Below are 13,437 nucleotides of genomic sequence, written 5' to 3'. Positions count from 1 at the left end.
CTCTAGAACTTGTAAATGATGAAGTTGGATATGTAGCTGATGAGATTTCTAAGCAAGATCTTAAAGGGGCTTCATGTCTTTTCCTAACCATTTATAGCAAAATGTAAGAGGAAAGAGATGGGCTTAAAAATAAACTGTGTAAAATGAAAATAGAACTTAAAGATTTGGAAAATTTTATTGTACGAACTAAGGACATGTGTCCTAGAATATTCACCAAGGACAAAGCCACACAATCTTTTTTGCTGTTGTTAAAGATGATTCTAACTAACTACCATGGCAGAAAACACATCAGCTTTGACAGAGGGGACAGATAAAGAACAAAAGAACACTGTCTGACTCTTGGAATTCTTCAGGCAAGAAACAGACTAAAGGAGTTACATTTATTGTCCTTCAAGGAAAGAAAAAGACCATCCTCAGAGTAGTTTGGAGATCTGAAAAACTACTGAAAGAAGCAGGGCTTTCTTGGTTTCAAAGGGCAGTGCTATGGTATCCTGAATCTCAAAGGGTATGGTCACAAAGAGTGGTTTCAAAGAGTTGGATCTTTGCTAACTCATTTCCTGAGTGTGGGGCTGTTGTTAAAGTATGCTGGGGAATGGGGACACTGACCAAAGCTAAGGTAGCAAGCTGTAATGCCCAATGGGCATAAGAACAGGACTTGCCCGGGATGAGGGTATGGTCATCATTCAGATGGAGTAGGAGAACAGAGCTGCATAAAGCCAAGGGAGCAGAGTTGTCATCCCAGAGGCCTTGGAAGGCAGGACTAAGCCCAGAGCCAAGGGCCCAGAATCCAAATGGTGTGACCAACTCCCAGAATCTGGAGGGCATGGCCATTGTTCAGATGGTTTCAAAGAACAGAGACTTCTTTTCAAATCTTGAGAGCTAATATAATTTGCTCTGCTGGGTTTTGGACTTGTTTAGTGCTTGTTATCTCTTCTTTCCCTCCAATTTTTCCAATTTGTAATGGAAATGTCTACCTTGTGCCTGTTCTACTATTATACTTTGGAAGCAGAGAACTTGTATTCTAGATTTCACAGGTTCAGATGAAGAGGAATTTTGCCTCAGGATAGACTATGCCTAAACTCTCACCCATATTTGATTTAGAAAATGAGATTTAGGACTTGGAGTAATCTAAGACTTTTGGCATAATATAATGAGGGGGATATCTTTTGCATGTGTCAAGGACATGAATTTTGGGGGGCCAAAGAATGGATTGTTATGGATTGAATTGTGTCCCAAAAAGTATGTGCTATAAATCCTCCCCTCTTTGGTGGCGTAGTCCCTAAGGCATTTTACTGCTAACCAGAAGGTTGGTGGTTCAAACCCACCAGTCACTACTCAGAAGGAAGGTTGGGCAATCTACTTCCTTATTGATACTGCCTCAGAAGCCCAAGAAGGGGTTGCTATGAGTCAGGTTCTACTTGACAGCAATGAGTATCCAAGACAAAAATATTACAACCATCAATAAAGTGAAAGACTTATAACTAATTCCAACTAGCAACTGTGTAGCATACTTCTACATACACATACATGTATATTGTTTGGATACTTGCCCTAGGACAAAATGTTCCTGCATTGGCAATGTTATTGGTGGCACTTGGAATCTCAGAGCTATTGACATCAGATTAGTTAAATAGGTGATTTATTACTCAAACGCAGTATTGGATTCCAATGTTAAGTCCACAATAAAAAAATACAAAATAATATTTACATACCTATACAAGTGTGGCCACTGGAGTGCTTGATAGTAGGTTGGTCATTGTGAGCTGGAAAGGCTGAGGTGGGATGGGCCAGGAAGAACAGAGGAGCCACTATAAGAATTTTCCAGCAGACCTTCATCTCAGAGCTATATGCCAGGGGAAGCCACTCTGTCTACTAAAGAATTACGGAAGCTGGAGCCACAGAATCAATTGGTCCCTTCTCTTCCTTTCCTTTAATATGTACACCTCACACTCTCATATACACATGTGCAGTAAGTGTGAAGGGAATGAAGACACACACAAACACTCACAGGCCCACTCTTCACCACTGCAGAACCCTGAGAGGGCCACACGGGCTTGGGACTGAGAAGATCTGAAGGGAGTCCCTGGTGTACAGTTCTTCTGAGCTAAAACCTCCAGAAAAGGGAAAGATCCAGGTTGCAGCCGAGGTAGTCCTTGTAGAATGGTTTCTGTTCTCTCCAGCTGAAGCCAATGTCCTAACCCTCATGAACCTCTCGCTTATCAGAATAGCTTTGTTGGTTAAGGAGGTTCTTCCTCTTTCATTCTTGCAAAACAAAACAAAACTGAAACTAAAACTGAGGGGGGAAACAAACCCAAAACCACAAACACACAATTTTTTTGTAATTTGATCAGCAGCTTCCCCATAGTTAAGAAATTAAAATATGTTATATTCAGAAGTTCTTTAGTTTTGTTATGAACAGCTTCATATGGTGATGTTTGGTTACTCATTTCATTGTTGTTAAAAAATATTCTGGTCAGGTTGTTGTTTTTCCTCTAGAGAAGTTGGAGTATTCCTTGAAGGGTCATGCTGTATCAAGAGTTTTCATTTCATGCTCAGAAAAGGAGCAGTGGGGATATCGTGGACCATCATAGCTGGGTTTTAAATCTAATGAGAAAAACAAAAAGATTCATTAGAAAATTATCAATTTATGTTTACTTTGCTGTACACGATGTGTCTTTTTTTCTTCAGAATTTCAAAATGTGTTTACAATTCCCACCTTTGGGTGATTTGGCCATTTATAAAAGGCTGGTTTCTGCTTTGAAGCTAAGAACTGAACATGGGTTTTCTGGAACAAAAATATCTGATCCAGATCATAGATAGAGAAAAGACATAATCTAAATGTTTTGTTCTAAAATAGGATACAGCAAAGTCATATGCCATTCTTAGACAAGATAAGAGTACAGGACCAAAGTACCTTGTCTGGATGAATATAGATGATAATGTGATTTTTTTTCCCTCAGTTTAGGCTATCAGGGAAGCTTATTATAAACTTTTTAAAATGTTATTGGAGTAATCAAAATTAGCAGCAATGTCTTAGGTTATTTATTTATTTTTAAGGGACAACATTTTAAGTATCAGGTGAAATTTAGAGATTTGTCTTCCAGGATGTATCACATACCAGTTTTTCAGATTTGAAGATTTCTTGTGTAAGCATTTGTTTTACAATGTCAATGGACTTGAGGTGCCCAAACCAGCAGAAGCAGAGATACCACACCAGAGCATTTCCTAATTGGGTCCATGCCCCCAGCACAGATGGGCCAATGAATGCCATGGATATCTGATGTCCTTGGACACCCATGGACCGGTGACTTCTTGTAAGGTCAAGGTGTTGGTGCTCAAGGCACCTGACCCTATGACCAAGGGAAGCTCTGGAAGTCACAAGGACTATTAGAAGGGTCTGGCACTGGAGAAGGTCTGGAGACTTCCTGGGGAGATTAGATACTGGAGATATTTAGAGCACAGACTATGAAGATACAGAGGCCTGTGTGCAAGTCTTTTACTTCTGAGTAATATGAGACCAGTGATGAAATCTCTGTGTCCTTCAGTTCCCCCATTTATACTGGGATAATAATGATAATAATATCTGTCTTTATAGGTTGTTGGAAGGATTAATAGATGATGTATTCAAACTATAAAATGGTGTGCCTGGCAAGAAGTGCTTAATAAAGCAAGAGGCTCTAGTTGTTATCCCAGCAGGAGTGTGAGGAACATCTGCACCCCAGGCCAGCTTTTGAGAGAATTACAAGACATTCATTGTAGTTGTAGGCCACTATACAATACAGTAGATTTTTGTTATTCATGGCAACTATGTTCTATAAAGATATCATGAACATTTAATTAGTAAATACTGAACCATTGCTCCAAAGGGAAATACAAGGTTAGGCTCCTATTAGTTTCTGGTCACATTTTTGCCAACTGATCAATACATAATCTAGTTTTATGTTTGTTTCTGTTTAAAGACACTTTATACAATATATATTATTGATTCATTAATATTGAAGTCATTGCCAACAAACTATAACTCATATAGGAAGTAAGCTTATCGAACATACATATTTTCTCTATAAGACACATCATAGCTTTCTTCTGTTTTAGAATACTAGACAGCACTTCAGTGTGATGCTTGGGGGGCCATTTGAAACAGTAAAATCACCAACAAAAGCACAAAACTGTGAAAAGCATGGTTCTGAATGGGCTGTAGAAAGGACACTTGTTTAGAGTATGAGCACTAAAACAAGAAGGCCTTGTTTGACCTCAACTGAGAAGGTGCATGTTGGGTGACTCAAATTTTTCACCACTCTGTACATGTCCATAAATGACTTTAAAAGTGCTATGAATATTGATTTTGGGATTACAAATAAATTTTAGCAAGCAGGTTAATTCACATATATGGAATCCATGAATGATGAGGATGGTATGGACAGGAAAAAGCAGTGTTCACTGAGCACTTTCCATGAGCCAGGCAGGGGTCTGGGCATACACAAGCTCATTTGTCTAACCCAGTAGTTGGTGAGGAATCTTCAGAAGGTTTTCAGATGAGCATCTGGCACAGTCTCCGGTCTCCCTGAGACTCTCCCAGTCTAAATTTTAATCTGTGAGCTGGTTGTTTAGAATATCTTGCTGGTGATGGTTGCCAATAAGTTGACTCTGACTCATGGAGACGCCATGTGTGTGGAGGAGAACTGTGTTCCATAGGGTTTTCAAAGCTGTGACTTTTCAGAAGTTGACCACAGGGCCTGTTCTCTGAGGTGCCACATGGTAAGTTCAAACTATCAATCTTTTGATGATTATCCAAGCACTTAAGCATTTGCACCACCCAGAGACTGTATGCAAATTCCCAGAGACTGTATGCAAATTGTATGCAGTTCCACCCACAACCATCCCAAGGATAGGGCCACTGAGACAATCAGGTATGTTCCAGCCTCAAGGCTGTCCGGATTAGTTTCTCCGGATTTAGCTGTGCAGCATTGAACAATTCTTACAATTTTGGAGGTGAGGGGGATTTCCTCAAGCGAATAGGGGGCTGAGGCTATCTACCTCATAGAGATGTGTGTAGTAGCCACTGACACATAGTAGGTTTCCAATAAATGGAAGCTATTTTCAGGCTTGAAGAGTGAGTTCTTACTAAGCAGGGTACTAATACCAAAATCAGGAAGTGATTTTTGCCAACTGATGCTGAAAACATTGCACGCAATCTAAAGCAACTAGATGAAGCTCTTCTCCCTGTCCGCAAGGCTAAGGCTCCTCACATTTGCACAGCCATCCCTCAGTCTGGAGGATATCATTTCCACCCCCAGGACTGCCTTTGTTCCTTTAAAATGAACATTGAGTGCAAATGTCTGAGGATTTCTGAATAGCTTGCAGAAAAGCCCTGGACCTACCTGTGGTTTCTAACAACCAGTCCAATGTCCCTATAGGACCCTTGCTAGAAGATGTCCTAATTTTTATTTTCTCAGAATCTGGTCTTGGGGATTATATTTCTTTCTTGAAACTCTTTGTTACTTACTCCAAGAGCTCCAATTCAAACCACAGTCTTACTCTTTGCAGCAGGAGGCTGAGGGCTTATAATTTCCAAATGCTGCACCTGTGGTTCTGGCTTTTTCAGTCTTTCCCAGTATGAATATACTTTCTGATTATTTTTTGACCTGCATTGGCCTTGACTATCTTATTCACAACACTGTGTACTTTAATCAGAAAAAAAAAACTAGGGTTTTTTTTTTTTTACTTGGGTGAAAAGAGATATGGTAAAAGCTAGTGCTGTCACACTGGTGCTTCTTGTCTTTGACTTTCTCCTCTTTTTAATAACTGGGTTCCCAGTGCCCCTGGCTTTCCAGGATTCTCTACAATGCCCCTTGAATCAGACCTACCAAACCCTGACTTTTTGCTGACCTCTTCCTCCCCTATCAGAGCTTATCCATTCTAACTCATTCTATCTTGTCTCTGCTCTCTACTTGTTGTTGATAGCCAGCTCATCTCAAGGAAATCTTACATATAATAGAATGAAACTTTCACCTGGTTTTATACCATCCTCATTATGGTCGGTATGTTTAAGTCCATTGTTATGGCCTTGTGTCAATCCACCTCATCAAGGAGTTCCCTCCTTTGCATTGGCCTTCTACTCCCCCAAACATGATGTTCTTTTCTAGTGATCAGTCTCTACTGATGACATGTTCAGAGTAAGCAAGTCTGAGTCTCACCCTCCTGGCTTAGGAACATTCTGGCTGTATTTCTTCTTAAATTTCTTTGTTTGGGAAATGGTAAATTAATCCATGACAAGGATGCATATAGGAGAGGACAGAGCTCTATGTTTAAGATTGGGAAAATTTACATCCTCATCATGACTTCACCGCTTAGTACCTAAGTGGCACTGGACAAACTACCCCACCTCTCTGGATATTGGTTTCTTTAACAGTAAGATGGAGTTGATGATGCCATATGATAGAATGGTTGTGAGGATTAAATAGATAATGTGAGTGAGACACCCTAACAGTAAATGTAGGATACATTTAAAGCTGACAATAAATTAACATTATCTCCTCAAGTAATATTGGAACTTTAATGTTTCACTTTGGCTGTTAACTCAGAACATTTAAAGGACTAAGGCATTTGACATCTAACCAGAATGCTGGTGGTTCAAACCCACCAGCCACTGCTTGGAAGGAAGATTGGGAAATCTACTTCCATAGAGATACCTCTTTGGAAACCCAAGGAGGGGTTGCTATGAGTTAAATCAACTCAACAGCAATGAGGTGTTTGTTTTTGTTTTTGTTTTTAATGTAAAAGTAGACATAAAGCAGGAATTCAAAAAAACCCAGATAAGTGGCTATCCAACAGTATTACCACTGTGATGTGATACAGGAAGTAATCATATGGTGGGAAAGTGAGTGGGAAGTCAGGGAACCCATTTTCTAAGAGGTACAGGAAGTACTAGGGGTATGGATGTCCAGTTTATGTACAACCTGTAGTTATGAACCAAGTACCATAAATATTTGAGGTATATACAATCATTCATAGTAATAAACAGGCACTACTTTGTGCTTAGGAGCTCTGGTGGCACAGTGCCTAAGACATTTGACTGCTAACCAGAAGGCTGGCAGTTCAAACTCACCAGCTACTCCTTGGAAGGAAGATGGGCAATCTACTTCCATAGTGATACCGTCTTGGAAACCCAAGAAGGGGTCGTAGGATCTGACTCCACAGCAGTTAGTTATTTTGTTAGTTTAGTTTATTTTGTGCCTTGTAACAAATTATTATTTCTGTTATTACTGTATTATTATGTTAAAGATGGTTTTAGTATATCTGGAAATGTTTATTTAATTTTTTTAAGCATAGAAGGGTACACTGTATACTATATTATATATACATTGTATACTATATACACATATACTAACTGTTCTGATTTACATACAAATTTGACAGATTTAGGAACGGAACACATTTGTAATCTGGGGACAACATGTATATCAGTAGCTTCCTGCAGAAAGAGCCACTCACCAGGAAATAAGCCAAATGTCTTTGACGCTTTTATACTCTAACAAAGGATGGCCCAGAAACACAAACTGATCTAAACACCACAACAGGATCTAGGCTCCAACAGTCCTTTACCATTCCCACAAAACCCACCCACCCACTCATTCATGCTTTTGAGGTTTTCAAGATTTTCAGATATATTCACCCTCACTAAGAAGGAGAGTTTGGAGACATTTTTATATAATTTTCAGAATACATTATATAAATCAGAAAAGGCATGCCATTTATAACTACAACTGCCTTCTAAGGAGGGCAATTCTATTTAATAGAAGTTCTTTTGTCTGCTGGGTACCTGAAAGAAATTGGGGAGAAAAAAAGGAGCTGTGGCAAGTGAATTGCTTTTTATAAACGAGGCAGAAGAATTTGAATACCACTCAAGAGGAAGGGGGTAGGAACAGAGAGCAGAGAGAGGGGGAAGAAGTAGAAGCAGATGATCCACTGGGCTCTTCTTGGCTAAAGACCCAGAGAGCAGTGTTGGAAGGTAAGGTGGCAAAAAGATCTGAGATGTGATGCAGATTTGTTAGTTGTTGGCTGTCTGGTGTGAGATACAATGCTTCGCCCAGATCCTGAAAGAATTTTACGCAAATACACAGTTCGTCAATGAGGAGACCAAGTTTCATGTTTGGATCATATCAGTGTAGAGCTAAGAAGGCAGAGGCAGAAACAAGTAGTGAGCAGAGAGGCCATGCGATTACATGCCCCATGGATTCACAGGTATTCATAGGTATTTTGCGGAGGGTTTTAGACTCCTATGTGCTATAGATTGGGGGAGGCAGTGGGGTTTAAACCACTTTAACTAGATCTCCAAGGTGTAGAGTTAAGTTCAGATACACATAACAGAATAAAACAAAATAAACATGGCTTAAATAAGATTGAAGCCTATTTCTTTCTTTCTCCTTCTTTCTTTCCTTTTACATAAAAGAATTTCAAGGATATGCAGTTCACAGTTTTTGTTTGGCAATCCATGCTATTACCAAGGACCTCTTAATTGTCTGCCCCAACATCCTAGAGCTGATTTATATCCTCAAAATTAGCAAAAGGTCTAATATGGCTGCTAGAGCTTCAGCCATTGTGTCTATCCAGGTCCGCAGGAGAAAGAAGCAGAGGAAGGATAATGGAGCTCATACTTTCCCTCACAAGGAGCTTCCCTCAACGACTCCTCCAACATTTCTACTTATATCTCATTGGCCACACCTAGGTCCGGAGATTGGGCAATCTACTTCCAAAGAGGTACCATATCGGAAACCCAAGGAGGGGTCGTTATGAGCCGAATTAACTCAACAACAGTGAGTTTGGTTTTTTGGTTTTGGACACCTAGCTTCAAGAGATGCTGGGAAATAGACTCGTGACCACTGCTGACTATAAGGGATGCTGGAGTGAGTTAGTCTTTATTCTGGTGGCAATATATTATCTAAAAAGGCTCTAAAAAGAAGAGAAAATGAAGTATTGGGAAGCAACTCTCCACTATGGATATACACATATACAATAAATGCAACTATTTTTCTTTTTTTAAATTAGACTTACTGATTACCTTGTATTAAGAGTTTCTAGAAGGTAGATGAGCCATACAACCTGGTCTATTCTGCCTAATGGGGTGTGTGTATGTGTGTGTGTGTGAATGGTAGGCAGGCAGATAATCCCCAAAGGCACATTTCTTTCAAAACTCATGGAAACATGAATTCCACAAGGTCCTCAGGAAAATCTCCTGAGGTGAGGCTGAGATGAGATGGGCTAACCTGTGGTCAGAGGCCTACTGTGAGTAAGACAGCTTCCTTGCCTTACTGAGGGAGTGTGCTACTGCATTTCATGGAGGAAGCTCAAATAAAATGCAGTAAACCATAAATTAAACATGAATAAAATGTTAAAATCAGCTTCATGGCCCATGTGGATGATACAGAACACTATAGTTGCAAAAGATCCTTAAATTACACAGCCCAACTAAACTGGGCATAGTCAAATGATCTGCAAGGTTGAGTGACTAAACAAATGGCAACCCAAGAACTTGCCTCGACTTCAGTGGAACAGTGGCTATTTTGCTACACTGGAGGATGAATCAGCTCCCTAATCTACCTGCCCCCAATACACAATATAAGCTCAGACCAGTCTATTGCAGGGCCTCCTTGGAATTCCCCCATTAGGATAGAAGGTCTCTCCTTGATATTGCAAGTCATTCTGTTGGGACTAAGGAGAGAGAAGAGATGAGCAAGTGATCAAAATATTTGATCCAACTCCACACTCAAACACCAGCCAAGGATTTCCAATGGGAAGTGATAGAAGGCAAGATAAGAGGTGGGGTAGGATGTAAGATGGGAATAAACATACTTTTATAGATTTGGGAAAATAAATCACCAACATAAATACTTTTCTAAGTGGTCTTTTTAAAATAACATGAGTTTATAGAGAAAAGAAATTTTGCAGGGAACACAATAAAATAGAAAATTATAGAGATGAAGAAAAATAGTAATATTAGTTTAAAACGCCGTATATGTATCACCCTCTAGTTTATGATTCATGAAACTCCTCGTTGCTTTTCAAAGAAAGGGTGAAATCCTCAGAAAGGCTCACCAGCAAGTTTGTCATCTGGCACCTGCCCAGCTTTCAGCCTTAATTCTAATCTCTTTTCCCATGAGTATGATGCTCTGGCCACACCAACTCACTAGTGATGTAACCAGAGAAACCCACCTGTAGGTGCCTCAGTGCCTTTGTACAAGCTTTCACTTGGCCTGGAATATCCATCTCCTTATCTTTGAGAACAATATCCCTTTTTCCTTCAAGACCACTTCTTCTAGAATTTGTCCCTGACCCTTGCCAAGCACAAGTGGTCTTAGTACTCCCAGGACACTTTGGACAGACCTCATGTGGCATGATCATTAATGTACATGTCTGACTCCCCCACCATTCCCACAGGGCAGATTATTTAGCACCATAACTGTACCTGACTCACAGCAGATACTCAGTAAATGTTTATGAGAAATAATGGGAAAAATAAATAGAGCAATATGAGAAAATATACTAGATATTATACCAATACAGTGATGAGGAGATTAAAAAAATTCTTGATTATTATGTAAAAGGAAGAACATTAGAGGTGGGAGTTGTGGGGTTCAAAACTAAACCCTAATGTAAACACTGAAGGAACAAGTGAGCAAAGGATGCAATCAGGGCAGAGCAGGAAAGTTAGGATTTGAGATAGCTTCAGGGCTGGGCTTCCTGGATGGTGCAGTTAGCATGCTCAGCTGCTAACCAAAAGGTTGGAAGTTTGAGTTCACTCAGAGGCATCTTAAAAGAAAACTGGCAATCTATTTCTGAAAAATCAGCCATTGAAACCCTGTAAAGTACAGCTCCACTCTGACACACATGGGATCACCATGAGTTGCAATCAACTTGATGGCAACCAGAACTGGAACTGGAACCCATGACAGGGGTAAAAAGAAAACGAGAAGAATGTTGTGCTGTCAGAGTATAAAGTCCAAATTGTGCAATTTCCTACCACTTTATCACAACTTTTGCAACCAATTTACATTTTATTTCCCTAAAGACTCGAAACTGACCTAGCCCAGGACAGTGGAGAAGGAACAGCAATGGAGTCACTTTGCTAAGCTCAGACCTCCAGAGTGAGTGTTGCTCTGAGGAGCAATGAGAAAGAAGGGTTCAGCTTGAGCCAAATACATCTACTAGAGATATAAGGTAGAAGGGATCTTTGTTTCTTCAACAAAGATCTTCTTTAAACAACATAAAGATGCCTGGAATGCCTTGTTGTTTTAGGGTGCCATCTAGTTGGTTCTGACTCATAGCTATCCCATGTACAACAGAAAACTCTGTCTGGTCCTGCACCCTTCTTGCAATCATTGGTTATATTTGAGCCCATTGTTGCAGGTACTGTGTCAATCCATCTCGTTGAGGGTCTTCCTCTTTTTTGCTGAGGGTCAACAAAAAAAGGGAAGGTCCTCAATGAGATGGATTGACACAGTGGCTACAACGATGGGCTCAGGTATATCAAGGATTGTGAGGCTGGCGCAGGACTGGGCAGTGTTTCATATTGTTGTACATAGAGTCACTATGAGCCAGAGATGACTTGACAACAGCTAACAACAACTACTACTACTACTTTACCAAATACAAGGTCCTTCTCCAGGGATTGGATCCTCCTGACAATATGATCAATGTAAGTGAGAAGTCTTACCAACCTCATTGCTAAGGAACATTCTGGCTGTACTTCTTCCAAGATAAATTTGTTCATTCTTCCGGCAGTCCATGTTGTTGTTGTTGTTATGTGCCGTCGAGTCGGCCCCAACTCATAGCAACCCCTCCTTGGGTTTCCCAGGTGGTATCACTATGGAAATAGATTGCCCAACCATCCTTCCTAGGAGGAGTGGCTGGTGGGTTTGAACCACCAGCCTTCTGGTTAGCAGTCAAGTGCCTTAGGGCTACACTAGCAGAGCTCTCCCGGCAGTCCATAGTATATTCAAAATCCTTCACCAACAATATAATTTAAAGGCATCAAGTTTTCTTTGGTCTTCCTTATTCACTATCCTGTTTCACATGCATATGAGGCAATTGAAAATATCATGGCTTTGGTCAGGTGCACCTTAGTTCTCAAAGTCACATCTTTGTTTTTGAACACTTAAAGAGGTCTTTGGCAGTGGATTTGCACAATGCAATGCATGGTTTGATTTCTTGACTGCTGCTTCCATGGTTGATTGTAGATCCAAGTAAAATGAAATCCTTGACAACTTTAATTTCTCCATTTATCATGATTTTCCTTATTTGCCTAGTTGTGAGGATTTGCCTTACGTGGTACAAATTACTTCATGCCATGATTTGAGATCAATTTCAAGTAGGAGAGTGAGGAGTGATTGAAATGGAGATCACAGACTGAGCAAAGTGAATTGAGGGCAGGGCAACTGGAAAGCCAACTTACCCAGCCCAAACTGGGAGTGTCTGCTGGGATTGGTCTGTATTATTTCCTCTCTTCAGACCCTAAATAGTGCTTTAAAAATCAATCTATCATCTTGCTTTCCCTTTATTTTACAGAGCTTTAAAGTATGTGTCCCCATATGTATATATTATGTATACTGCATTAAACCAAAAAAAAAAAACAAACAAACAAACTCTGCCATCAAGTAGTTTCTGACTCATAGTGATCCGCATTAGGTTTCCAAGCCAGTAAATCTTTACGGAAGTAGATTGCCCCATGTTCTTTCCACAGAGTGGCTGGTGGGTTTGAACTGCCAACCTTCTGGTTAGCAGTCAAATGCCTTAGGCACTACTGTCCTGCCACTGCTTTGACCAATAGAATCTGGCAGACATGTCCTTGGGCAGGTGCTGGTCTTCACCTTTAAGAAGACTTTGACCTTTCAGACAAGTCTCAGGCATGTGAGTGAAGCCATCTTGTACTCTCCAGACAAGACTTACTGCCAGCTGAACACTAACAAGGCTCCCTAGCTGACGTCACATGGAGGAGAAGAATCAGCCAGTTGAGCCCCACCAGTAAAAGATACAATAAAATGGTTGTTGTTTGAAGCCTGTAAGTTTAGGGGTCATTGTTACATAACAGTAAATAATTAGAGCTAAGTGTGAGATCGAAGATTGGGGTATGGTTGGCCTGGATGCATCATCTTGATTGTAAAGGATATAGGCAGATCTGATTTGTTTCTTTGGTCCACGGCTTTGACAGCACTAGAATCTCTCATTTTGGGTGAGGTCTGTCACAAAGCACTGTCCTTCCCCAGTGCTCAGAGGTGGTTACTGTATGTCCCAAGGGGACCATTACCCAGACTCAGAAGATGAAAGACTTCATAAGACTTTCAAGGGCAAACATCTTCAAATTGAAGGTAAGGGTCATAATTTTAATGTCTCCAGATAATGCCCATGTTGCTTATTTTGGGATTATGATAGGGGCAAGGA

At 40.3% G+C, this 13,437-nt stretch overlaps 1 protein-coding gene across 1 annotated transcript in view; it reads right to left on the bottom strand.

Annotated features, from left to right (window-relative positions):
- The window catches only part of AOAH (acyloxyacyl hydrolase), a 344,354-nt gene extending 342,518 nt beyond the window's left edge, over window positions 1-1,836 (bottom strand). The window contains exon 1 of the mRNA XM_007950097.1: window positions 1,713-1,836. Coding sequence (XP_007948288.1) covers window positions 1,713-1,836 — 124 coding nt within the window. The remainder of the gene's footprint in view (window positions 1-1,712) is intronic.
- Window positions 1,837-13,437: the final 11,601 nt, after the last annotated feature.

The sequence above is a fragment of the Orycteropus afer genome, unplaced genomic scaffold (genome assembly GCF_000298275.1).
Source record: "Orycteropus afer afer isolate SDZICR_OR568_19922 unplaced genomic scaffold, OryAfe1.0 scaffold00263, whole genome shotgun sequence".
Taxonomy (NCBI): domain Eukaryota; kingdom Metazoa; phylum Chordata; class Mammalia; order Tubulidentata; family Orycteropodidae; genus Orycteropus; species Orycteropus afer.
The sequence above is the reverse complement of the archived record's forward strand: the minus strand, read 5'-3'. Positions and strand labels throughout refer to the sequence as shown.